This window comes from Silurus meridionalis, chromosome 8 (genome assembly GCF_014805685.1).
Source record: "Silurus meridionalis isolate SWU-2019-XX chromosome 8, ASM1480568v1, whole genome shotgun sequence".
In the NCBI taxonomy this organism is placed as follows: domain Eukaryota; kingdom Metazoa; phylum Chordata; class Actinopteri; order Siluriformes; family Siluridae; genus Silurus; species Silurus meridionalis.
In genome coordinates, this window is record NC_060891.1 from 4,375,632 (window position 1) to 4,403,486 (window position 27,855).

The 27,855-nt window shown below is 36.8% G+C and overlaps 1 protein-coding gene across 1 annotated transcript; it reads right to left on the reverse strand.

The window, feature by feature from the left end:
- Positions 1-7,122: 7,122 nt before the first annotated feature.
- On the reverse strand, positions 7,123-27,805 carry xdh (xanthine dehydrogenase). Its single transcript, XM_046856413.1, has 36 exons — positions 27,674-27,805; positions 27,537-27,594; positions 25,417-25,513; positions 25,113-25,221; positions 24,817-24,943; positions 24,642-24,703; positions 23,934-23,993; positions 23,665-23,757; positions 23,402-23,543; positions 23,185-23,277; positions 22,794-22,945; positions 22,513-22,606; positions 22,164-22,273; positions 21,874-22,058; positions 20,545-20,707; positions 20,148-20,237; positions 19,878-20,047; positions 16,777-16,903; positions 16,503-16,625; positions 14,580-14,676; positions 14,048-14,169; positions 12,856-12,989; positions 12,659-12,746; positions 12,472-12,558; positions 12,199-12,390; positions 11,973-12,118; positions 11,774-11,855; positions 10,636-10,731; positions 9,513-9,641; positions 9,221-9,295; positions 9,050-9,102; positions 8,848-8,962; positions 8,543-8,608; positions 8,276-8,464; positions 7,703-7,870; positions 7,123-7,370 (listed from the first exon to the last, which is right to left on the reverse strand). Exons 1-36 carry the CDS (start codon positions 27,731-27,733, stop codon positions 7,320-7,322), a joined length of 4,005 nt encoding a protein of 1,334 aa, XP_046712369.1. The 5' UTR covers positions 27,734-27,805; the 3' UTR covers positions 7,123-7,319.
- Between the last annotated feature and the right edge of the window lie 50 nt (positions 27,806-27,855).

Genomic DNA, 27,855 nt, shown 5'->3' on the forward strand with positions numbered 1-27,855 from the left:
CCAGACTTGGTGTTGATTTAATGCATCGTCAATAAAAGTGCACTTTGTGTGGGATTATAAAAAAAACATACCATGGAAAATAGTACTGAACTTTTTTATGTGGAGCAGAATATTACACTGCATATATGTAGAAATATTTCATCTGGACTATTTGTTTTGTTTGTTTTTTAACAGTAAGATTTTGGACCATGAACAGTACACTTAAGTCTTTGTACAACACATTGATCCACTGAAGCAACTGCTTTGCTCTGTTTTTTTTTTTTTTTTTAAATCAGTTGAACCAGGACTTAAACTACAGCCAGGACCTTCAAAAAGTCACCTGTCTTAACCCATTAAACTATCAGGGGTGACATTAGGTTTCTTTTATTAAACATCTATGTACAAATCAAGAAACTGGTGTTTTTTTGTACAGGATTTTACCTCACCTGCAACAGGACACAAAGCACAATAAAAAAGCAAAGAAAGCATAATGTCCTGAGGTTCTTATATCTTAGATCTGTTCTATTTGGACTGATTGGTTGTTCTCTTTCAGCCCAACTGGAGTCCAGTACCTACAGATATTTAACCCCCTGACCAATGTTTTTTGGGGTATTTATCTTTCAATTTTTAACCACCTGCAGGAAAAAATATTGCTAACAATATACTCAGTAAAAAAAGCCTTTCAGATTACTTGCTTTTTTAACATTCATCTTGTTTTATACAAGACAGATTATTGAAATAGAAAGCAGTCATATATAACAGAATCCAAACCATGAATAGCATCTTTAACAAGGCATATGGCTTACCAGGTTGAGCCATTTAAGCGAAGCTGTTTCGTTTCTTTTTTAGCTAATTTAATCTTTGATTTTATACCTCTACTGACAGAGAAATTATTGTGACACAGAATGATGGTTGTACTTCACCTGATGCAGGACTCAAACCGCATCTTCAGGAAGACACCAACATTAAGCTACTGAGCAACCAGGGCTGGCAGAGGTTTTTTTTTTTGGCAAGGTTGTAAAGCTCTGTCACTACTCATGAAAACAAAGAGGAAAGACAAAGATTGTCATGCATTATGGAATCTCGAAATGTATTGTTGCAATAAATCCATCACTGGACTTGAACTGAGAGTCACCTGTACAGATTTAGATAGAGCTGTTAGAGCTATTCAATAAATGTTTATCCTGTTAAAGTGTGCTTTGAGTTTTGGCCCCCATGTGGGATTGCGTTTGACACCACTGTATTAGATGAACAGAGGGGTTATGGACCAGCTGAGACATTATTAATAGAGAAAGACAAAAAGGATTTGCATCTGCTGAGCCAGGGTTTGATCCATGATCCAGAACCTCAGATATGTAGCAACCTTAACCTAATGAGCTTCTTTGTCTGACAAGCCTAGTAGGTTTTTATAGGTGGAATTACTTGGCAGTAGAAGGGTTTCCAATTTAGCATGATAAAATTACTTTTGACCAGTAGGTGGCAATGTTGTGTCAGAGCCTCATGGCAAGATCAGTCAGAGGACCTCAAAGACTTTTCTTGCATGTGCACTTTAAAGAAGTATCAGCCACACTTTTAAAGCCCCTTTATTGTGAACTTCACAGAGGTGGGAAGTAACGGAGTACAAATACTTCATTACTGTACTTAAGTAGATTTTTTTGGTATCAGTACTTTACTCCACTATTTATTTTCAGACAACTTTTTACTTTTACTCATTACATTTTTACACAAATATCTGTACTTTTTACTTCTTACATTTTTAAAACCGGCTCGTTACTTTAGTTTTAATCCATTGATTTGGTGAAATATTATTTTTTATTTTCACTGTGCGCCGATTTCAGCCGAACAAACGATTTCCTGTCATTGCGTGTCTTTTTCAATCCACTGGTGTATAAAGTCCTGACTCTCACTCACCACAGATGTAGACTAGTTTACGGAGCTAAGAATCAGCAGGCAGAAGGCAGTAAGAAGTTTGGGGTTAATGTGGATGAGACAGAGGGAGTCAGTGATGTAAACATGACTGAGAACAGACACATTCCTGATCATCATCATCTTTTCTCTGCTTGTGTTCTATATGTGAATCTTCAGCCTGGATACATTCATTAGGTAACAACGTTTTTAATTTGTTTTGTATTTATATATATATATATATATATATATATATATATATATATATATATATATATATATATATATATATAATGTGTGTGTGTGTGTGTGTGTGTGTGTATGTATGTATATATGTATATTTGGCTGTCAAAATTAAAAATTTTTAAACGGCACAAAATTTTATTAACGCTATCAATTCAACGCGCATTTCTGTTTCACCATTTTTATAGAAAATGTAAATACATAAATAAATAAATAAATTAAAAGAGCCGCAAATAAAACCTTTGGCAAAAAAATACGTTTATCCACGACGTCCTTTCTTAGATATAAAATAAATAAATAAACTCCAGATAAAAATATTTTTAATCAGTAAACTTTTGTTTTATTTTTGCGCCAAGTCTCAAATCAAACACCAAATCCGCCATGTTTTACACAATTAACCCTCTGGGTGGCGTTTTGTGGGTTTTTCCCTCATAATGGCGACACAAACTTAAATTACTGTCTTTATTGATCGTACAGATAAAAACAATACATCATTCAAATCTGTAAAATGTCTATAATTTTCTATATATAAGCTTCCTGACTTGACTTGAAGAGGTGCAGTTTCTCAGGTATCACCTCATTAACTGTCCGTGTGGAAACATAGCAAAGGCTCTTAATGATGTCCACACGTCTCTGCACTGATATAGCCTTTATATTTAATCACTGTACATATGCTTACATACATATCACATGCTGTAAATATGATACATGTTTAACACCTCAAGCTGCCAGTTTTGGGCACCTGAGCAAGCACTTAACTCACTACTGCTCATTTAGTAAATGAGATCATTAAGAGTCGCTCGGGATAAACACTTCCAACAGGAAGTGGCTATATCTCGCTATCTTTGTCTCTCTATTTTCTCTATCTAATTGTCTCTGTGTCTCTTTTAGTAAATGTCTCTGTCTCACTGTATATGTCTCTCTCTTGCTGTCTCTCTATTTGTTTCTCACTCTTTCTAAAGCTGTGTCTGTGTCTCTTTGTCTTTGTCTCTGTCTTTCCTGCTTATTTACATGTCTAACAAAGTTTTGAGTTTTGAAAGTAATGCCATTAGTGATCTATGATGAAAGACTTTCCTGGTTCGATTCTTACCTCTAGTTTCATATTGAACATTATAAGAAGTTTTTAAAAACAGAACAATAAAAGGTCATTAAAATTGGTTGCTGGTAAATCATGGTATATCAGTGGTGCAGGTGTTGGAGATGTGGTTCTTGTATCTGAGTCACTTCTCATAGACTTCGAGTAACTGAGAGAATGAACAGGAAGGAGAAGTTTTGACCCTCTACCATCATGATCTAAGAGAAAACAGTGGTCTCTTAACTATAGAAAAACCAAGAGTCCAATAAGCAAAGCCTTGTTTGTCACCCCTCTGGTAGTGTAGTGGTTAGTAATGCGACCTCTGCTATCTGACTCACCTGGTTCAATTCCTACCCCTTAGCTATCCTTTAAATTGTTTAAAAAGTTTTATATAAGAACCAAAAAAGGTCCTAAAAATCAGGTTCTTGCAGGAGATCCTGTGGCTCATTTGGAAGAGCTTTACCTCTGGGTTGAGAGGTTGCTGGTTCAAACCCCAGCCAGGGCTCAAAGTTAAGAGTGTGGAAGGTTCCGGGTGACCGTAGTGAGGAAGGTGTCAGAAATGACTGCATGGAAGGCCAGATGTGGACGGTTTCAGAGGGCGTATCCTGAACCAGGGGGGCAATATTCAGGCGTCTGCCCCCCTGGCATCTGAGAAGCTGAAAACAGGGGGTTATGAAGCAAAAACATCCAAAAAAGTTTCAACATAGGCTCCTGGGAAAAATTTAATTAAAAGTCTTTTTCCGCCCTAAATACAAAACATTTATTTATGCTAAGGCTGTAACCCAGCAGGTCTTTACAGCCTTTGCTCACAGTCACCCACTCCATTGCTCACCACACACTAATTTCCACACAACTTACCCAGTGTGGGGACAAGCCAGATTTGAACCAGCAACCTCTGAGCTCAGAGGCAAGGCTTTTACCACAAAGCCATCAAGTCCCACAACACACCTTCTTTTTTTTGGGGGGTTTATCCCTCGTTTCATGCTTCAAAGCAAGAAATTCAGACCAGAAAGAAACACAAAAAGCAGGATTCAACCCTGAACCCCACCAACAGCAAAACACCAGTCTTAACCCACTGAACCATCAGGAAGGACAGGCTGTGCCAATTGTTAGAGCAGGTCTATCTTTTCTTTCAAACCATCAACACAAGAATATAATGCTAAAGACAGACTTAGAAAGCAAACCCAAATCATGACAATGCAGGATTTGAACCCTGATTCACACCATTAGCGAGGCACCAGCATTAACCCACTAAACCATCAGTAACGACAAGTTGGGAGGCTTGTTTAGAGCAGGTCTATCTTTCTTTTTAACCCATCAAAACAAGAATATGAAGATGTAGGAATCAGGAATTTAACCTACCTCATGACTAGCATACAGAAAGCCAGGTTTGAACCCTGAGCACCAACATTAGCAAAGTACCAGCCTTAACCCACTAAGCCATCAGGAAAAAAACAGGAGGGGAAGCTTGATTAGAGCAGGTCTATCTTTCTTTTCAAACCATCAACACAAGAATTTAACGCTAAAGAAAGATGTAGGAAGCGAATACAGATGTAAGTAGCACAAGTTGAAACCACATTGTAAATAGCAGGATTCGAACCAAGATCCCCACCACCAGCGAGACACCAACGTTAACCCATTGAACCATCAGTGAGGACAAGCTAGGAAGCTTGTTTAGAGCATGTCTATCTTTCTTTTCAACCCATTAAAAACAAAAATATATCGCTAAAGAGAGATGTAGGAAGTGAATCCTGATCATGACTGGCAGGCAGAAAGCAGGATTCGAACCCTGAACCCCACCAAAAGCATGACACCTGATTTAACCCACTGGACCATCAGAGAAGACAGGCCAAGAAGTTTGTTTAGAGCAGGTCTATCTACCTTTAAACCATCAACACAAGAATATAAAGCTAAAGAAAGATTTACGAAGCAGGAACATAACCGACATCGCAACTAGCAGGATTCAAACCCTGATCCTTACCATCAGCGAGTCACCCGCCTAAATCCGATGAACCATGGAAGAGATCAGACTGGGACGCATGTTTAGATGAGGCACAAGCCTTAAACCACTGAGCGACCACTGCTGAAAAGTATGTGTGCTTTTTGGAGGGTTCATACTTTGTTTCATGTCAGCGCAGTAAGAAAGAAGGCATGTAGGACTGGCTTTGAAACCTTATCACCAGCGTGGACTATATTAAGGACCATGTTCAGGCACAAGCCTTAACCCACTGAGCTACCACAGAAGTGCTTTTTTTTTTTTTTTTTTGGTGGGTTTATCTTTCATTAAAGACCAGGAAATCAAGAAATTAATCCAACACAGAAAGGACAGAATTGAAATGTTTTCAGAGTGGACAAGGTCCAGAAGTTTTATTTACCAACACAGCAACCAGCTCGACCAGGAATCAAACTCTCAAACTCATCCTCGTGGGGACCCTGACATTAACCCACTAGGCTATCACATCCGTCTATCCATCCATCCATCCACCCACCCACCCATCCATCCATCCATCCATCTATCTATCTATCTATCTATCTATCTATCTATCTATCTATCTATCTATCTATCTATCTATCTATCTATCTATCTAATATGATGTGAGGTCCAGTTAACAGCTAAAACAGGTAGCGGTAATAACTACTTTTTACTTAAGTACATGTCTGAGCCAAAACTTGAGTAAAAAAGTATAATCAGTACTTCAACTTACCCGAGTATTTTAAAACATGAGGATCTGTACTTCTACTTAAGTAAAGGATGTGTGTACTTTTGCCACCTCTGTTGTAAACCCACCTTTTCACACACCCTTTAGTTTGTCATACATGAAAACATACCGCTGTAATGCATCCTTACTTTCTCAGCCCCATTTTAGTTTTCACTAAAGACAACCACTGTGAGGACAAGCTGGTCGAACCATCAATTTCTTAGCTCAAAGAACCACAAAGATCCACTCATGAATTCCTTTTTTGGTGGAGTTTATATTTCATTTATATAAACTCTGAGTGAAAAATGACATGACAATGAGCAAGAAGCCTTTCCTTCATTTGAGCTAGAATTTGATCCATGGTTAGAATGTTCTCCAATTCACTTATTTAATCCACTGAGCCATTGGGTACCTTCTTGGTATGTGTCTTCTTATATTTTGAACTATCAGGGTTTCCACTTATTTCGTTTTTTGTGGGAGGGGGTCTATCATTTTTATCTTTCTACTCTGCCACTGCCCTCCTTTTTTCCCCACTTTTCTTGTCTTGAGCCCATGTTAATACCTGTGACAGAACAAACTAGCAGTTACATTTAATCCACTGAGCATTACCACTGATAGGCTACAGCCATTTTTATGGGTTTTATATTTATATATAATATAAAAAATACGTTTTCGCATATATGAAAAAAGTTTGGCAAACCCCCCACTCCCCAATTTTCCACCTTGAGAAGAAAAATTTTCAAGTCCTTTCTTTTCCCCTCAACCAACTATTGTTTTTATGGTGTTATGAACATTCACAGAGTAAAAACAGCTGGAAAAAAACTGATTCACAACCACACAAAAGGTAAAGGGATTGGTGTGGGGAAAGAAAAGCTTTTGAAAATGCGGAAAATTCTGATAATAAATGGAAACAAACAGCAATAAATCGAACAGGTTCATTTAAAATGGGTATATTTGTTATTTTTTAGCTAAATAAATATCTATAATCACATGCTTAAAAACAGCGATCCAGTTACACAACGCAAGCACAGAGTAATTTGAGATTTTCCAGTCAGGGCTGATGAGAGAAAATTTATACACATACCCCAAATACACTTTTTATAGATGTACAATTATTCATATAAAATGTATACAGTATATAATGATCTTAAATTTGTTATAATTATATTATATATATATATATATATATATATATATATATATATATATATATATATAGTAATTTTTTTAAAAGATAAACAATTTAGGAAGCATTGAAAAACGTACTGTAAATCTTCTCGATTGCTCAATACAAAATTAAAACAAAATTCGATTTTTGATCGTCAGTGATCTTACAAGAGTTTTTGCATTCAGATGTAACCAGTGAACAATGAATAGCGAGACAGCAGTAAACTCCGCAATTTTAGGACTTCTGCGTCTCACACCTTCACGTCCCACGGTGTATACGTTCCCGCCTCTGGAGGAGGACACTGAAACAAAACCAGATTTATCATGTTTTATAGCATAAATAAGTATCATTTTCTTCTCCTATTCCAAATACTACCAAAACAGCACAGGCTGTTTAAACCTGGCCACTCGGGTCCTGATTCCTCATTCATCCTAGTTTTGTTGAAACCTCAGTATTATAATTGTGTATCTTCTGTCTTATTGCCTATGTTCAAGTGGAAAAGTCAAGTTCAAGTCCTGGTCAGTAAAATGTTTCTCAAAACGAAATCTAACCTAAAAGAAATAATGTAGATATCATGCAGATTTAGCATCCACTATGGCATGTCTTTTAAAAAATACAACTTTGACAACGTACAAGCTTGGTGAATCTGTCCTCACAAGCGTTGCGTATTTTCTCTGGTGTAGCGGGGCTGTCCAATCTAAACGGTCCTGTAAGGCCAGACTCAGCCCTAGCTGCTGTAATAGCATCTTTGATAGCATAGAAAACCGAAGCTGCCAGGAAGAGTGGGGGCTCCCCAACTGCCTAAATAGAGAAGAAATAAAAGTATATGCACAGTAGTGAACAGATATTTCCACAATTACAAACTAAATAATCTTAAAATAATATTTTTTATACTTCGGATATGTCAAATAGAGTAGTCTAAGTCTCTCATATACAGTAATCCCTCGCTGCATGCTACATTTCCTAAAGAAGAGCCAATGACTAAAATATTAGACATAAATTTTAATCATCCATATTGTTGCCTGTGTTTTAGATCTATTAAAATTGACTTTATTTATAGACATACTTGTTTGTGTTACTGTTTAATTTAGAAAGAAACACATTCAATAACTAATCCAGTTTTTTAAAAGATGGCTCCCCATGGCTATGCCACAAAGACCTTTCTTGGATAACCAAAACCACTTTAACCAAGATCGCCAGTATTACCTTGGAAGAGAAGATTGCTTTTTCGTTCGGGGAATCTCTAAGTAGTGAGACCTTCAGTTCAGTTGGAATGTCTCCAAATGCAGGAATCTTATACATCCCAGGTCCACGAGTGTACAGGTTCCCTTGGGGAGAGTATCGTAACTCCTCGAGTGTAAAAAGTCCCACGCCCTGCATGAACGCACCCTCCACCTGCACACGATCATTTAAACAAAGTGTTGTAAAGCCAGGAAGTCACTTTGAGAGAAAAAAAAACAAAACTATGATTACCTGACCAATGTCCAGGGCTGGGTTCAGACTTTTGCCAACATCCATGACAATTGATGTATGCAAGTTCTGGATAGGAGTAAAGGAGTGAAGATGTGGAAAATTTTGTCACCACACGTTAACACATCACCAACACATAACATGTAAGACGACCGGTATTTATCACAATTGCCAGAGATAGACAAAACCAAAAACAAATTTTTTGTAAGAACTATAACTATTTTTATCCAAATGGCTTGATGTTGCCTATAAATGACAAAATTATTTAATAATAGCAAATTCATGAAGGGTGAGAAGGTCATTTTTACCTTGTGACTGCCAGTCAGACAGTCTATTTCCACCACTGAGACCGCTACACCGTAAGAGAAGTAGTTAAATGGGCGGCCGGAATTCGTTTCAAAGTCATAACCGATATCTGGGGTCCTGCAAAATCAGAGGGAATATAAAATATACTGAGGTTAATAGTATAAAAAATACTGCTGTTGATTCAATAAAAATGTTTTCACATACTTATAAAACCCATTGGCTGATAAGTTCACCCGGTCAAAGTAAGCTGCTTTCACCTACAAAAAAAAAGTTATGAGGTAATAAAATGTTTTGCTTCATATACAAAAACACCTACATCAATTTAGATTTGATTACTATTGAGATTTTTGCCAAATATAAATCAAATTTACAAACCCAGTCCTCCCAGCTTCCTTTTGGATCCTTGGCTTTGTATGGCTCCAGTCTCTGTATTAGCGTCTGGCATGCGTTCTGTGTAACATTATAGGATTAAGTATTATTTCATGTATTCAATTTACATTCATTTCAACCCACTTAAATATAACAATAGGTAACATTATTGTCAGAACCAATTCCATTATTATGTAATTTTTTCTATGCTGGCATTAAGTTGGCATTAAGTTCTCCTCAGATATAAGTTTGTGTATTATACATTTAATTGTTGTAGATTAGAATTTACAATGCTTACAAAGACAGCCATGCCATTGAGGTCCGATGCGGCAGATGCAGCAGTAGGGCTTGTGTTTGGGACTGTGTTAGTGCTGGTCTCGCTGATGTGAATCTTTGTGGTGGGGATTCCCAAAGTACGACTGGCAACCTACAAAAGCACAACCACATATGCTTTTATACAGCAAAAAACACACATCCTTATATTTATTAGATAACATTACTGACATTATCTGCAATTTAAATGGTTTCTGCAGGTTTCACAAAGTCCGATTTTAAACTTTTAAACCCATTAGGAATAAAATTTGTTAGAAACTGGCCTTACCCTATTTAACCAACTGGCCTGACTCTCTCAACGGCTGCTCTTTTCTTCCCAAAGCGCACCGCGGATTCCCTCCGATCCTGCCGGTGTTCATTCTATGCTTTTGCTGCTCATCCCACGTTCCGCGCCGCCAAGCGCGGCTTTCGCCTCCCGTTCATCGCATAACATTTACCAACAAAAGGCATATGTGCACTAACAGCAGAGATTCACCAGTATACAATACAACACTTGTAGCAGCTGTAAGCCTTGATTTTTCCGCCACTTCCGCGAGTTCTTCTGCGGCTGCACCGAGATAACCGACGTTAAATGGCAAATTTTTCCCCCCTTGTGCTCGAGATATCAGGGTTCGGCGACATAAAAGAATCGACATAACCGATAAAAAATACTAAGACAAAGCGAGAATTTGGCGGTTCCACTTCAAAAACGTCGACTTAATAGGGTTGTCAAGATAACCGAGGTCGAGATAAGCGGGTTCCACTGTATTTAGATTTTAGATTTTTTTAGACCTTTAAGTCCCCACAAAACCCTGAGGAACACCTGAACTTTTCAGCCATATGTGGTACTTCCTCAAATTGTTACCCCAAATCTCCACAACAGCAAAGTTTAAATGGGGATGCAGTGTGGAATTAGATGTTCAAAAAGCACCTACATATTTTATGGTCAAGTGTCCATAAACCTTTTTTTGCATATGTGTATAAATTGTTCATATGTGAATGTCAAATCTTATAGCAATCTCTTAATTTATAAGTAGTGTGTTTGCCTACTGCAGCAGAGGTTCATGTACAAGCCCTGGTTGTGTGCATCTCATTTTGATTGTGCTTACCTGGACCATTTTAGTGTGCAGTCCTTGTCCCATTTCAGTTCCACCATGGGTGAGAAGGACTGAGCCGTCTGTATAGATATGAACCAGTGCTCCTGCCTGGAGAAATATCAATACAGTCAATAAACACAAAAACAAAAAAAAAACCCCTAATCACCACTAGTACGGAAATGGCCTTATTATGATAATGATGATATTGTTTACAAAATGAAACATTTTCTAGAAATGATCGACATTGGTTATTTTGGATTTTGTATAGAAAAAAAAAGTGACAAGATATTTTAAATCCCATTTGGAGTTTTCAAAAGGCATGCATGCTGGACATGTGGACACTTAAAACAAATGACTCAAAAAGCTTTATGGTTGAAGGAAAACTTGGTTGATTCTGAGAGCAAGATAAATAAGTGTTCCAGACTACAAAAGATGTGAGGACAATAGCCCCCAACACACTACCCCCAACCACTGCTACACTATAGTAGAGGTCGACCAATTAATCGGTTTTGCCAATTAATTGGCACCGATTTGTTTGCTGGAACTATTGGATAACAGCCAAAATCCATACCGATAATTTTTCCGCGTCGCGTCTGTGGCTAAAGCGGCAAAGAATTTCCACTGTAATTATACAGTTATGAGAGCGGCCTCTAGAGGCGAATCAATGAAGTTTGTTAAATTGTCTTTTTTATACATTTTAGATATAACTATTTTTATTTATTTGGAGTGTTACTTTTTGTTAGTTTGAATGCATGTTTTAATTTTTCTCAATATTTTTCAATATAATTAATATATTCAATTCAATTTCATTAAGCACATTTTTATGATTCAGTACTGTTTTATTATTTTTGATATTTGTAATAAAGTTTAGTACTATTTTACATGGAGTGTTGTGTTTATTAGATTTTTTCATCCAGTATCCATTTTTATAAATAATCTTTTGATTAATCTGTTATTGGCAAGTATAAGCAAGCAACCTAGTTATCAATATCGGTAAAATCAACTACCTTTACACTGGAGTGGTTCTAAACCAAGAATGATCGACATACTGAAGAAATCACACGCTCACAATCAGAATGAAGTCCATTTCAATTACAGGTTGTATCAATGAAAAATGCAAAGTATTGTACAATGTGAAAAGAAATACAACCTGGTTTAGGAAGACTGCGGTGAAACTGATGCCAAACTTAGTTGGAATGATGGACAAGCCTCTTTTGGTCCAGCGATTCTGTCTGGTTCACAACAACACCAACACCATACACATTCTTCCCTTTTTTGAATTTATTTTATTATTAAATAAGGCAATGAGATGAAACTTGAGATGCGGTAAATGTTTTGTAGCAACTCACTTGTTATACTGTTCCACCTTGGCTTTCCGTTGGTAGAAGTCTGAGATGGTTATACACTCCTCCCAACAACGATGTATAGTGAACTGGTCCAGACACTGGTTAAAGGGGGTGTAGTCCCCCTGCTTATACAAGTTTAACTTCCTCACCTGTGAGTTCAAATACACACTGGTGTAAGTGCAAACAGAAAATGATATTAAGTCTTAAAGTCTGATATCCCACACGGAACCTGTTCAGCAGGAAGACCACAAGACAATGCCACATCACTTATCCAACTCTCTGCCACCATCATCCCCTGAGGCCCACCGAAGCCACGGAATGCAGTGTTGGAAGGCAGATTCGTTTTACATATGTATCCTGTCCCACGGATGTGAGGGATGTTATAACAGTTGTCCATATGGAAGACTGCTCGTTCCATGATCTAAAGGAAAGGATTATAAATGTATGCTCTTAGCCAAAACACATTATGAGCGTAAATGTCGTGCTCCTGACTGATACTCACAGACAGAGAAAGGTCCATTGAATTTCCTGCATTGCTGTAGTAGGTTACCTCAAGAGCCATGACTTTTCCATCCTTCTTGAATCCAACCTTCACAAATCATAACAGCAGATAGGATGAAAAACTAAAGGATATCTTCTTTCATCCGTAATGATATAAATTCTATATTATATCCACGCCAAATTCTTACCTTGTAACGTCCAAAAAATGGGTGCCGGCCTCCAGTAACCAGCATGTCCTCATCACGGTCCAGCATGCACCGGACTGGCCTTTTGACTCTACAGACGGTATGGTGTAACCGCTTAGGTATTTATTTATCAGGTAGGTATTTCTAAGTATATTTGACTAAAACAATAAATATTTGTAAACACAATTTATAGTTCTTACTTATAAGCAGCAACAGCCACGACTGATGAGAGCATAGTGCTGCGGCTCTCTTTCCCTCCGAATCCTCCTCCCATTCTCTTAACTCGACACACAACATGACTGAATGGGACTCCTAATGCTTTGGCCACAAGAGCCTAAAACATATAGTAATCATTGCCATTCTGAAATAAAATGTTAATTTCTAAAGCAACCTCCTCCATATTTTATAAATGAGGAATTATTTTCTAACGAGCAAATGAGGATTTTTTTTTGTATTGTTGACAGTAAACATTGCAAATTAAACACATGATGCCCTGATAATTTTGAATGATTTACTGAATGATACCAGATACCTGTCACCCACTTAATTTGTACCTATTTATTTTAACTAAGTTCAAAAACATACTGAATATACATATAAACTATATGGACAAAAGTATTGGGACTACTTTTCCAGCCATATGTCATGTCAAGTCAAGTCAAGTTTATTTCTATAGTGCTTTTCACAATGGACATTGTCTCAAAGCAGCTTTACAGAATTTAAGAATTAGGGAGAGTGATGTGTATTTATCTCTGGTGAGCAGCCTGGGGCGACTGTGGCAAGTAAAACCTTCTTAGATATTATAAGGAAGAAACCTTGAAAGGAACCCGACTCAAAAGAGGAACCCATCATAATTTGGGTGACATCAAGACTGTAAGTGTGTAAGAGTGTGGTTCTTCCACAAAGTTGGATACACACAATTGTATAGAATTGTATTTGGATGTGTTAGCATTACATGTTCCCTTCAATCAAACTGGGAGAACCAAACCTGTTCCAGCATGACAATTTCCCTGCGTCCAAGGCCAGCTCCATGAAGTTATGCTTTACATAGATTGGACTGCTATAGAGCTCTGATATCAACATTACTGTACACTTTTGGGATGAATTGGAATACTGCCTCCTCACCTTATATCTGTAAATGATTTTATTAACACTCTTGCAGTTAAATGAGCACAAATCTCAAAAATCTATTGGAAAATCTTCCCAAAAGAGTGAAGGTTAATTTAACAGCAAAAGGAGACTAAATGTGGAATGGACTGATCAAAAGGCTCATACTAATCTTATGCCCAGCTGTCCACAAACTTTTGTCCATATAGTGTAAGTAGATACATTGAGTAAACTATACATGATTCGTATCTGACAATGAAATATATGAACTGCGCATCCTATTACTTGTGTTTTTGTGGCTGCCTGTGTGGACACGAACAGTTCCATTTCATCTTCTCCTCGAGGGACAGCCAGTGTGCAGTTTGTCTCCAAGTAAAAATGTTCCTGTCCCCCTATGTGCATTTCACCTGAGAACACAATCAGAACGTCAATCAGAATGCAGACAATGCCATCATAGAGGTTTAGAGGAAGTGAAGTTTTTTCCAAGGGGTTCTGTGAGGTACTTTTAACATTTTGGAACCTTTTTATTGCACGGTTATTTTTGACTGAAACATATAGTACTGTAAAAAAAAAAGAGTTATTTGTAGTACCAAAAAAGGTTCTTTATGGCAATAAAAACCAGCTTCTTTTAAAAACTATTTATGAATGCTTCTAAAAACAGTTCTTATAAGGCATTTCATTTTGGTTATTCCTCACACCTTTTTTAACAGTATATACAATATATACCTTAGTCTGGAGCAAACATCTCGAACTGTGAAAAAAGTTAATCCAGTCTTTAAGAGTATATTAATGCTAAAAGATTTAAGTGCTATAATACCTTGTATGATGGTATCAGACTCCTGAAAGCCCTGCACAAGATCTCCTTTCTCTATAGTTCTCACAGGCTGGAAGAAGGACTCGTTGGCAATGGCATCCTGAACAAGAGAAGATGAAAGAAGATTGGAGATGTTTAATATTACTCATAACTAACGTACAGTACACATGAAGTTTGATAGAATAATAAATTCAAGACGTATTTGAGTATTTTTGTGCACGTTACTTTGGGCTTCCGTATTTAATATCCACTATCACCACATTATTCATACACTTTATTGCCAAAGGTTTGCAGACACTATACTGCAAGTATTACAGTATAAACCAAAAAACATTGTCGTCTAGGTCCTTTTTTCTACGGCTGTCTATGGTTGACAGATCACTTGAGAAGAAATGATTCATGCCCATATGATAGAACAAAAGGTGGGAATTTATGTATATACATTAAATTGTGTCAATGTACATGTAAAAAACTTTTTTTCCTACTTATCCATGCTTGTTTAGTCGTAGAAAGCACTAATCACCTCTGGTAGGTAAACATATACAAAAAAAGTAAATCTTTGGACCCACTGTGGCCAGTTCAGCGAATTAAGAGCCATATTATGCAATAGTAGCCAATGAACGAAGCCAATGAAAACCCAATCCTTCACTGACTGAGGTTAATTATTATCTGAACGCTCCTGATAACATCCCAGTCCTGTCATAACCTATAACCTATACACCATTCAGGCATCTTTTTGACGTTATAACAATATGACAGGTGAAGTTAATAACACATTATCTCTTGCCTCCTGTTAGTGGGTGGAAATATTAGGTAGCAAGTGAACATTTTCTCCTCAAATTTGACGTGTTAAAAGCAGGAAAAATGGGTGAGCGTAAGGATTTGACAAATTGTGATGTCTAGACGACTGGGTCAGAGCATCTTCAAAACTGCAGCTCTTGTAGTGTGTTCCTGGTCTGCAGTGGTCAGAATCTATCAAAAGTGGTCCAAGGAAGGAACAGTGGTGAACCGGTGACAGGGTCACGGGCGGCCAAGGCTCATTGATGCATATGGTTAGCGAAGGCTGGCCTGTGGTCCGATTCAACAGACGAGCTGCTGTAGCTCAAATAGCTGAAGAAGCTAATGCTGTTAATGCTCGACAGGTCAGGACTGTTTTGGCAGCAAAATAAAGGGACCAACAAAATATTAGGCAGGTGGTCTATACACAATATGGAAAAAGTAATGGAAAACCTGACCTTTCTAACCATATGTGGTTCTTCTTCAAAATGTTATCACAAAGTTGGCTGCACACAACAGTATAGGATATCTTTGGAAGTGGTAGAATCAACTACACCTTTCGTTTGAGCTAGACAACAATGCCCCTGTGCACACAGTCAGCTCCATGAAGATATTCTTTCCATGGGCTGGAGTGAACATGTTTGGGATAAATTCGAATGCTGACTGCACCCCAGGCCTCTTTACCTTACCTACATAATTACCTGATTTTAATAAGTCCCTATAATGTCCTATTTCCTTACAATGGGGCAAGATAAAACATGCTTAATAACCTGACCCTTCCAGTATTACAGAATCTAAACAGTGTTTGTATGTTGGGCGTGTGTATTATTTAAACATGCCTATATAGTGAGATCTTTCAAAAATCTCAAAAAAGCCTCTTTGTAATTTTCTCAGAATTTTAAAGGATAAAATTGCGTCTTTTTGAGTCCACTACTTTTACCACATAACATCTGTTGTATTCACTTCATAGAGGAAATGGGCAGAACAAAGCACTTACACTGCATATTTTGCTTGGTTTCTAATATTACATGTATACTTTTATTACATGCATTAACGTATTATGTCACAGCGTTAAAAATAACCTTCTTCCTAATCCACAAGTGCAAGGCTTTTGCGAGGTTTATCGACAATTATGGAACACTTTTATACCTGAATGGTGATGATCACAGGCTGGCATTCCTCATATGATATTTTCACAGCTTTGGCTGCTCTCTGGGCATGGACTTGTGTGTCTGCTACAATGGCTCCCACAATGTGACCCACATATGTGACCTAAAAAAAATTTAATAAAAATCATGAAGACTTACATAAGAGTTGATATGTCTAAATGTTCAGTTTTGCCCTTTGGAGATAAAATCAATTAATGTTCAGACACTCATTATTCTACATTGTTTCATTTTTAGAGACTTATGACGTAGGTAACCTTGTCTTCAGCGAAGACAGTTTCATCATAAACAACAGGTCCAGTTTTATTGCTGCCAGGGATGTCTTTGGCAGAGACGAATAGAACCACTCCTGGAAGTGCCATGGCATCATCAGTGTCAATAGATCTGCAGAAAGCAGTGTAACACAAACATGGTTAATGGCAAGCGATGCAGAAAGTATGGCAAATCGAATCGAAGAATAGCCTTTATTTGTCACATATACATTACAGCACAGTGAAATTCTTTATCTATCTAAGTATAAGTGTGTGTGTGTATGTATATATATATATATATATATATATATATATATATATATATATATATATATATATATATAAAGTTTGGACACACCTTCTCATTCAAAGAGTTTTCTTTATTTTCATGACTATGAAAATTGTAGAGTCACACTGAAGGCATCAAGGGCTATTTGACCAAGAAGGAGAGTGACGGGTGCTGTGCCAGATGACCTGGCCTCCACAGTCACCGGACCTGAACCCAATCGAGATGGTTTAGGGTGAGCTGGACCGCAGAGTGAAGGCAAAGGGCCAACAAGTGCCAAGCATCTCTCGGGAACTCCTTCAAGACTGTTGGAAGACCATTTCAGGTGACTACCTCTTGAAGCTCATCAAGAGAATGCCAAGAGTGTGCAAAACAGTAATCAAAGCAAAAGGTGGCTACTTTGAAGAACCTGGAATATGACATTTTTCAGTTGTTTCACACTTTTTTGTTATGTATATAATTCCATATATAATTCCACGTGTTAATTCATAGTTTTGATGCCTTCGGTGTGAATCTACAATTTTCATAGTCATGAAAATAAAGAAAACTCTTTGAATGAGAAGGTGTGTCCAAACTTTTGGTCTGTACTGTATATATAAAGTTTATACAATACAATACTGTAAATTGCTCTGTTTTGCTTAATTATTAAAATTATGTCATTAATTTGTTCAATTATTTACAAATTACAGTATACTGATCACCATTGATTAAGACACACACACACACACACACAACCCAAATTTCCGGAAATGTTGGGACTTTTTTAAAAATTGAATAAAATGAAAATTAAAAGACTTTCAAATCACATGAGCCAATATTTTATTCAAATTTTATTTTATTTCATTCAAACTCCCAACTTTTCCGTAATTCGTATATAAAATCTGTATTTAGATTCACTGCAACCCTCGTTAGGATTAAATGGCTACTATAGATGAATGAATGTTCAAGATTATTAAATATAGTATAAAATGGTTCTCATCATGTACTCACCCGTCAAGCAACTTTACTAGTGACTCCTTGTTTCAACATGCCACACTATATTAGTGGCTTTAAGCCCAATTACCAAAACATAGCGTATAAAGTTATAGAAAATAAATTATTTATGTAAACCCAATGCACTATAATAGGACATGCTTCTGTCAGGGGTTTTCCTTGCGATTGTGATCTGTAGCTTGGTCATTAAGGATCTATATTTCTATGTGGATTTTTGGTAATGTTGCTGCGTAAATATGTGTGAATGTTCAATGTTCCATAAGCTATACAAATAAATTTTAACTTGCTGTATTTGGCCTAGTTTGGAATTCAAGACAGAGCACAAGTGAGTGCATCAATGAGTGGATCTAAGTTTGAGCATAAAATCAAAACATATATGCATTTATTGGCTGGATTCTCTCAAAAAAGGGACTTTGAACCTGTCAACATATATAAACTGGCAAACAAATGCTCTATATGCAATAAAAATGGAGTCAATAAGCCCAAACACTCAATTTCAATTGACCACATATCGCATGCTTTGGCATTTGGTACTTGTATTAACATTTTGAAGTTATATTTGCATTTCTAGAAATGTTTCCAATGTTGTGCATGTCATGTTACTGTCCTAATCATCACACTTTTCTACTGGCAATATATTTTTGAAGGTTTAGCCTACACAAACCATCGGAAACTAGCATATGGCATCTATGTTCAAGGCATATGACAAGGTGTTAACAAAACAAGTGAAACTATGTTAGGGAGAACTTGATTCACTGTGTAGAATACAGATGGTGGTCATATGCACGCTCATAATACTACCCCGCCCAGAAACACAAGCAGTTTACTAGCAAAATTAAATCAAATTATTTGATAAATAATGGCTACATTAGCCAAGTTGCATGGTGGGCTGAATGCTTATAATTGACAGGCTGATTAACCACATGGAGTATCTCATATCATATTATAATTCTTCCCTACGGAGAAATTTACTTTGCAGAATTATTTACAATAATATTGATTAATCAGCCATTACAAAAAAAGGTACTGTATCAGTGCTGCTTTTGATACAGTTTGTATATAAAGGGGTATAAAGGTGAAGTGTAGCATAGTTTTTTTTTTATTTTTCACATGCACAATACAGCACGGTAAAACGCTTTCTTCGCATATCCCAGCAATCTTCGGAAGCTGGAGTCTGAGCCATGATACAGCATCCCTGAAGCACAGAGCGTTAACTCTTTCTTTGAATCCCTAACCCGTAACCTAACCATAACCTTACCCCTAACCCAACCCTAACCATATCCATAACCCAATCTAACCTAAATCAACACTAACCATAATGCTTATCCTAAATCCTTAACCTAACACCGACCATAACCCCTAAACCCTAACCCAACCCTATCACTAAAACCAACTCAAACCCAACCATAACACTAAACTCTAACCATTAACCCAACCCTAACAAAAACCCCAAATCCAACCCAAATCCAAACTCCTTACATTCTATTCTACAATAAATAGAAGAGAAATATCCTAAACAGCAAATATGCCACACAACCAGTTTTAAATGAAATGGAAATGATTATTAATATTAATTCATTTATATATTATTAATATATAAAACAATAAAATAAAACAAGCTTGTGGCCAGTTATTAGCAGCGACTCATTGTTAAACAGTAGCTTATGCTTCTCAAGGTTTCAGGAGCAAATTTTACAAAAAAGAATCTCTAAGATACGTTTAGAGTAAATGAAATGCAGAATATGTAACAGATTCAGATACAGTTAAATTGACAAAAATAATGTAAATTAAAAGCGAGCTAAATTCTACTATAGCTATAATTACTCACCTAATATAAGCATGAGCTTTAGTGCTGGTCACAAGCGCCAAACAGAGCTCGTTCTCAAAGTGAGGAATATCGTCACAGTAAACGGCCTCTCCTGTGGCCTGCTTCAGAGCTGACAGGTGCATAACAGGACGACCCACCACATCAACTGGGTTCTGACCAGCAGGGACTACCTATATCACAGAAACAGTGCACAATCATATATTATATGGAAATAAACACACGTGAATTTATGTTTCTTCTCTTTTTTAAACTCAGGTAAAATATGTATACCTGGTAAAGCTGAACACTTGTTGGAGAATCCCGGTGACTAATTTCAATAGCAGTAGTATAATCTGGCTGGACATCCTCCACCGAGAGGTACTGAAGAAACACAAATAGGCAGCTTTAAAAAAAATTTAGTTCATAATTAAAAACATTGTCGTTTCCTAGGTATTGATTAGTGGTAGTTATGAATTTCAGGTGTGCAGATACAGACATTTATTTATAGAAATTAGCAAACGAATCGCATGTACCGTTTGCTGAAGCTATCAATGATCATTAAAATTTTAAAGACTTTGTGAGTCAGATGAAAATCAACTTAGATATCATTCCCACTTAGAAATATGGGTCATTGGTAATAAAGCTTTATTTTGAGTTATACGTACAGTGTCGATAATCTTAGCCTTACCTCCTGAGCTAGTTTGTGCTTTACAGTAAGGTAGAATTTGAAGAACAAGCTGATGGTCAGGGTGCGTCTATATGCCACCATCCCACCTGGTGCAGAGGGAGACAGCGCCATCTCTTCAGCTAATAAACAGCAGGCATCCTGCATCAGCTCTTCATTCCACTGCCTTTAATCGTGGACAAAGGAAGAGAAAGACTCAATGCATTTCCTTTGTGTGAATCATTGTGTTATATATTGTAGTTCTTATCACTTCCTTTTTATTGTATTTGCTCCACAATCAGTGTAAATAGTGGATTGTGATTGTTTGAAAGTTCAGGCGTAAGTTCAGGGTTGCAGGAAGTTGGCAGTTAGATCAGCATTTAAAATGATAATAAACACAGAGTGGGCCAGCTATTGGAAATGTTTCCTATTGACCTTACTGAGGTTTTACGCATGCTTTGACTTATATGGTGAATACGGCGATAAATGACACAAGATAAATTTAACGGACTAAGAAGAAAACAATCAAATGAGAAATAGAACGGGAAAAAAAAAAAAACTGCACCAGGAGTTAACACCAACAGCTCCATTATTCATCTATCGCTCTCATAACTGCAGAAACTGCATTCAAATAAATGTGATCTTGTGGCAATACTTTATCTTGACATTCATGCCTTTGTGTTGCGCTCAGCAGGATCCTTGTCCCGATACACACTTTCTGTCTCTACTCCATTTGCAGTTTGATATATTTTCAAGTGAACTGAGGTTTATAAAAACCCTGGTCCTGAAGATCCATCTGTTTTGTGCATTTAATTAAATTAAATTCAATACAATTCAATTCAATAGTTATTTCATAATGGACATTGTCTCAAAGTAGCTTTAAAGAATCTAAAAACTTGAAAACAAATAAACTTATATTTCAATTTGTGTGTATTTATTCCTGATGAGCAAACCTTGAGAGGAACCAGAATCAAAAGAAGAACCCATCCTCAATTGGGTAACACCAAGAATGTGATTATAATTCACTAAAACACCAGAGAATGAGAAATATCATGAGCACTTGAAGGCATGATTATGAGTAATGTCCTTTCTACAGTCTTCCACAGTCATTTGGATTTGTGGAATAGGGAGCTCCAGAGCAACTCATGTGCTTAACATATAAGATCATTATAGATTGAACACCAACTCCTCCATGCCAGTGCCAATCAATGTTTTCCTGCTATAACTTACCCATTTCAGCTTTCAAATAAAGGGATATTAAATAGTCTGGTGGGTAAAAGCGGGGACATAAAATGTGCAGGACAGAATAAGGTGGACCAAGACCAGGGTTAGGAAACTGAAGGTCTATATTACCTGCCGATAAGTCGGACGCATGTTGTTGTGGCGAGTACAGTTACAGGGGCCATTCCACCATAACTGAGTCGGATGTCCTGCACTACGTTGGAGCCCTCTTTGAAAAGGACATTCATCCCACAGGTGACAATAGCGATATCGTCCTCTTTCCGAAGCGACTGCTTAAAGGCTGAGCAATATTGGCCCTGGTATACAAAAAGGTTTTTTTTTTATATGCATTTCTATGCTGTATTGACTTTGATGCAAATCTAACATGAGTCAGATGTGTTGCATTTTGTAATAAAACAGACCTTTTTTGTGTATGGAATCTCAATAGACAACAAAATTTCCTCTGCTTTCAAAGCAGTTTTTCTGTAGCCTGTGAAAAACTTGTCATCCATCTCAAGCACACGTTTGCCCTCTGCCAAATAGAAAAATAGTATATGTATCCATAAAATAACCCAAAAGTAGTTAAAATACATGCAAAATGAAATGAAAAGGGCACTGCACGACAATCTTACACTACCACCAGCTAAGCACACAATGATATCACAATGATAGTCTCTTTTTACAGCATACACTATAATTTGTAGGTTTGGATAGCCAGTCAACCTTTGATCTGTGAAATACAAATCAACAAGAACAAAAAAAAAGGTTTACCTTTGGACATCAGAGTTAGCTTCGAACCCACGGCTATGAACACAGGGTTAAGGTCTGAGATAGGACTTGCTGTCATGATATTTCCACCAATCGCCTGACAGGACATGCATGACATTTAGCAACACACACACACACACACACACACACACACACACACACAATATATATATATATATATATATATATATATATATATATATATACACTGTATACTGTATATATATATATATATATATATATATATATATATATAGCTATAAAAAAATAGCTAAATGACATACTGCAACATTTCGAATCTGCTGTCCTGCAAACCAGTGAAGCTGCTCGAGTACGGCCCGGAAAACCTCCGTTTTGTGGTTGGGTAAATTCTTTACCATTTCCCAAAGCTCTTCCTTCAACACACTCAATGTCACAGCGGCTCCAACCTCAATCCCTAAAACACGTACACATGCAGTGTTTTCAAGTTGTTTGGGCAAAGTGCGGAAACATGGCGTGATATTTAGTTTTGGAAAATCGCAACAAATTATTATCGATGTCCGTAGTACAGGTCTAAAAGGAGGTCTATAATTCGTTAGATAGATTGAATAAGAGCAGTGAAAATCAAACTGTTTAATGAAACGAATGCATGCCCTGACGACTGCAATTACACAATTACACAAATGACATACATACCAGTCTCAGTGTACTGGATGTTGTTGAGTTCCTGGATGTAGCTTGGTGCCAATATTACAGGGAACAGGAAGTTCTTGAATTTCATCTCAATTCCTTAAAAGGAAAAATTAGGTAAAGACAAATAGCACCAGAATAAACCGTCTCTACCAAATCTTGTGTATGTTTTAATATCCATAATATAATATTAAGAAACAACACTTTTTACTGAACCTCTCACCAACTTCAGTGTTCCCCATGACCAGCTTGGCTTTAGGATACAAAGCTTTTAGCTCCAGGAGTTCCTTCAGGGTGCTGGGCTGAATCCATAAAACTCTTTCCCCAAGAAATCTCAGCTGTTGTGGTGGGTGCTTGGAAAGACTCTGTAGAACATCACATTTCTCTGAGTTTATTTAACATGAGATTAAATGGAAAGATATTTATGCAGAATAGTTATAAAGCAATTTGTGTTCTTTCTGCAGTAGAACCAGATGTTGAATGTACCATCAGTTCTGGAGGGAAAATGATCTCTTGGGTTGGGTCCAGTGGCATAAATTCTAATGGGTCAAACAGTTGAACTGAGTGTTTTGGATCTTCCTGTGAATCATATGGAAAATAAATAGACCAATAGGATCGTGTTTAGTAGAATTATTAGTTAGGTTCTATTTTGCATTGTGCAACACAGAGAATATGACTTGAATTTTTGTACAAAGATGTGACTTTCTCAAGCTTCCCTAACAAGCAAGAATGCCTTGATTATTACTCACACTGACCTTCATTATGTTCAAGCAGCACCCTTCAGATTTTCCTTTTGCTCCACAGCATCCTCCATTCTGGTTGTACCCAAATAAAAAATTAGTTGTATTAAGTGTCTTAAAATGGATCCACAATTTTACCCTAATCACAAGGTCTATTCAAATTCAATGTAAATCTGAAATAGCTTTCTATAGAAAACATGTGAAAATGTTATTGTATTGACATTTTCACTAAGCCTAAATTGGTGGGGCAACTGGTCAAGGCTCTGGGTTACTGACTGGAAGGTTGGGGGTTCAAGCTGCCATTCTAGGTCCCTTAACCCTCTGTGCTCCGGGATGCTGTATCATGTCTGACCATAGCTTCCTAACATCACTGAGATATGCAAAGTCACTGGGCTGTAATGTATATATGACAAGTAAAAAAAAAAGCTCATTCTCAGGAGTCCACATATTTTTAAACATATAGAGTACATCAAGTTGCTTAAGTTGTCAAGAGGATTAAATGAACCCTGACGCCAAGTTGGGATGCCAGTGCATTCTCTTGGACAATTTTCTTGTGGAACTCCTTGATCGAGGCCTTGGCACTGAGTTCAAACTTAAACACTATATGACGGCATTGTATCCTTTTATTATCATTCATTACGATTTCCATATAACACATTAAGGCAATTCATTCATACCCCTTCATACAACAATACTTGTGCATCAACCTAAGCATTATATTACCTTAGTAAAGGTCTTGTAGCCCTCCAGTATAGGTCTGTACCCAGTGCAACGGCACAGATTACCTGTATATATAAACACCAGGAGAAATGCGTTATTTCGTTTAATTGCAATTACGCTATGATGTGTTTGTTCGTATCTTAATGATTGAGTCTTCCTGAAATAGCCATCAGTGTACCTTGAAAGGCCTCCTCGATTTCTTGCACTGTAGGCTGGTAGTTGTTTCTCAGAAGAGCGTACATGGACATGACAAACCCTGGAGTGCAAAAGCCACACTGGGATCCATGAGCCTTTGCAATCCGTTCCTGGCCAAACACAATACGGTATAACACGTATACATTGAATGATGTTTGCCAGTGGAGTCATAACGGATATTTGCCCATTGAGTCATCAAGAGTTACATAACAAACCATTTAAATTTAAACAGACTAATGAGGCTCTATACTAAGCAACGCACCATATTAAAAGTCATACCTGAACTGGATGAAGTTTTTTGGCCACACTGCCGATCCCCTCCACTGTAGTGACTGCACAGAGATGCATTGAGCATAAAGGCGCCAGACATGCATTTATAGCATGATGACTGCGACAAGGCAATCAAGGACAACATACTTTTTTAGAGGTCAAATATTTATACGATGTACAGTCTGTCAAAACCTTTGTTTTAATAATAACTTTAAAGTTCTGGTCTGACAGAAACTGAATAATCTATAAATCAACATTAGCAAATCCACTGCCTTCATTTACTAAGTGCAGTGCAACATCCATGAAAAGATACACAATCTTGTTCTTTTGTGGATAGAACTTGGAAACCATCACGGTGCAGGCACCACATCCACCTTCAGCACATCCCAGTTTGGTTCCTGTTAAACCTACTGAGTTTTTTAGTATTAAGGAAAACCACAGCGAGATCAAATATGCAAAAGCTGGCATTAACTATATAATGAACATAATACAAAATGTAACTGCGATGTAATATTTTCCTGAATAATAAATTAAGTCTGAATGACTAGAATCTTAATAAAAGAGCTTTAATCTTAATAAAACTAGGTTTACCAAACTATTATCAAATCACACAATATTTCACAACACATTTGGATTGTTTTTTGTTCACTTTCACATCAATTCATAAAGACGAGTTGTCCGGGTCTGTTTTGGTAAATAAATAAAAATGCCCACTTCTTTATATTTCCCTCTTTCTGGCATTGATATTTTAACCCAGGTATCTCATTTTTTTAAATAATTGTATAGTAATGGTCCGAATTGAAAACAAGTACTGAAATCTGTACAAAATTATAGATTTTTTAGAGGTGGATCTTAGAGGGTGGTCAGTATAATTACTCCAAAGAAAAGAAATGGTTTTATCCACAAACTTCTTTTTAACAGGAAGCATCAACATGTCCAAAACCCCATCATCACACAAGTATATGATGACCGGACGGGATTTGGGACACTGATTACCGAGTGAATATTGAGTATTGTGAATCCTACAATACCCACAAATGCCAGTCAAATGATATTGGCACGAGTGGGGATTAATCCCCACCTAAATTGACTACTGTAAAGGCAATTTTACTTGAATTCTTTAGTGCAGTGTTCAGACATTGGCTTATCACAGTATGGATACGAATCTATCATTTGCGAAAAAAAAAAATCCTGGAGATAAAAAAAGGTGTTAAAATAACTGACTTCCCTTATCAACTTTTTGTGTCTTTTGTTGCACATTCTGTTGTGGCCTTTTCTAGTTAATCAACATGGAGTTCATTTAGTAAAACGAATCACTGGTCACAGGGTTTAACGCCATTATCTCAAAAAGGGGAGAGTTTTCAAACACTTTCATTGATTTTTCTGACGACTGACAGCGCTGCTCAAACAGAACGGGACAGATCATTTTCTACGAAATTCTACTGCTGTATTATTTCACTGCAAATATATTCTATTGAACTGTATCTTTAATTCTATGTTGCAACCCATTAAATGCTAAAATCCGTTTAAATTTTGTACAGAAATTTCTCTATACATCTCATTATTTGCATTAAAAGCACAGATTTGTTTTTTGTCATATTTCCATAACCGATAAATCATTTTTTCAGTGATGTCTAATAGTATAAAGTTAGATTTTATTCGATTTTTTTTTTAAGTTAATAAAGTTAAGTTAATAAAATTACGCAATAAATAATAATTTGTTTTTGTAGATTTTGTTGACACAGAATTTTTTTTTTATTTGGACTAATTTTTTCCGCTTTTGGAATTTTATTTAGCATGGATCTTTTAAAAGGGGTTGGGCTTACATTTTTATAAATTTACTTTAAAGAAAATGGGGCGGTACTATGCAAATTAACCGTGCACACAATATTAACAATTTAATGCCCCTGATAAGGTGGAAGCAGCAGCTTATACTGAATAAATGTTAATCCTTATGCATAGGTGTATGATTTGGTCCAGCCGCCTATCAGTTTAAAGAGTAAACATGGTCTATGTGAAGAGGCTGAACGTTTCTTTGTTCCACCTTAAAATATGTATAGGTTCCATAATAAGTGTCATATCTGTCAACACACACACACCCATTTCAATGTAACCTGTTTTCCCAGATACCATTGTAATAACAAACAAAATCTTTTCCTTGAATGCATAAATACATTTATTTTACATTAATATACTGATTGCATTTTGTCACTCCTTTTCTTGATCAGCTTTGATAAGTGATGGTTTACACTGCCTTAATGCTTGTTTTCTTTCTTATTTATAATCATGTTTAGAATATATTTGTATACAGTAAACATTATACACTAATTAGGTTAGTTAGTATTATTGAATCGCACATGTTATGCACCATACAATATTTCTGTAATGCAATAAGTGGTAGTTACAATACAGATGCGTTTTGCAAGAGGATACACTTTCTCCTGAGAAAGATCAGCAGTGTCATCTCAGGCTCTGCATTCTTTTCAATGATCTATATATATAAAAAAATGTGCACAAAATATGACTTGACTTGAATCACATACTCTGTCAAATGCATTTCTGGAACCTACCTTTTTGCCATTTACAAAGAGAAGTAAGGCATCCCGGGGGGTTCTGTTTATTTCCTCCATAGTCTTCAGCAGGAGAGACTTCAGCACAGGTCATGCACTTTCTCAACAGGGCACGTCATATATCCCTATTATATAGTCGCCCCTTCCTCGGGATCGCTCTGCGCATGCGCAGGTTGCAATGT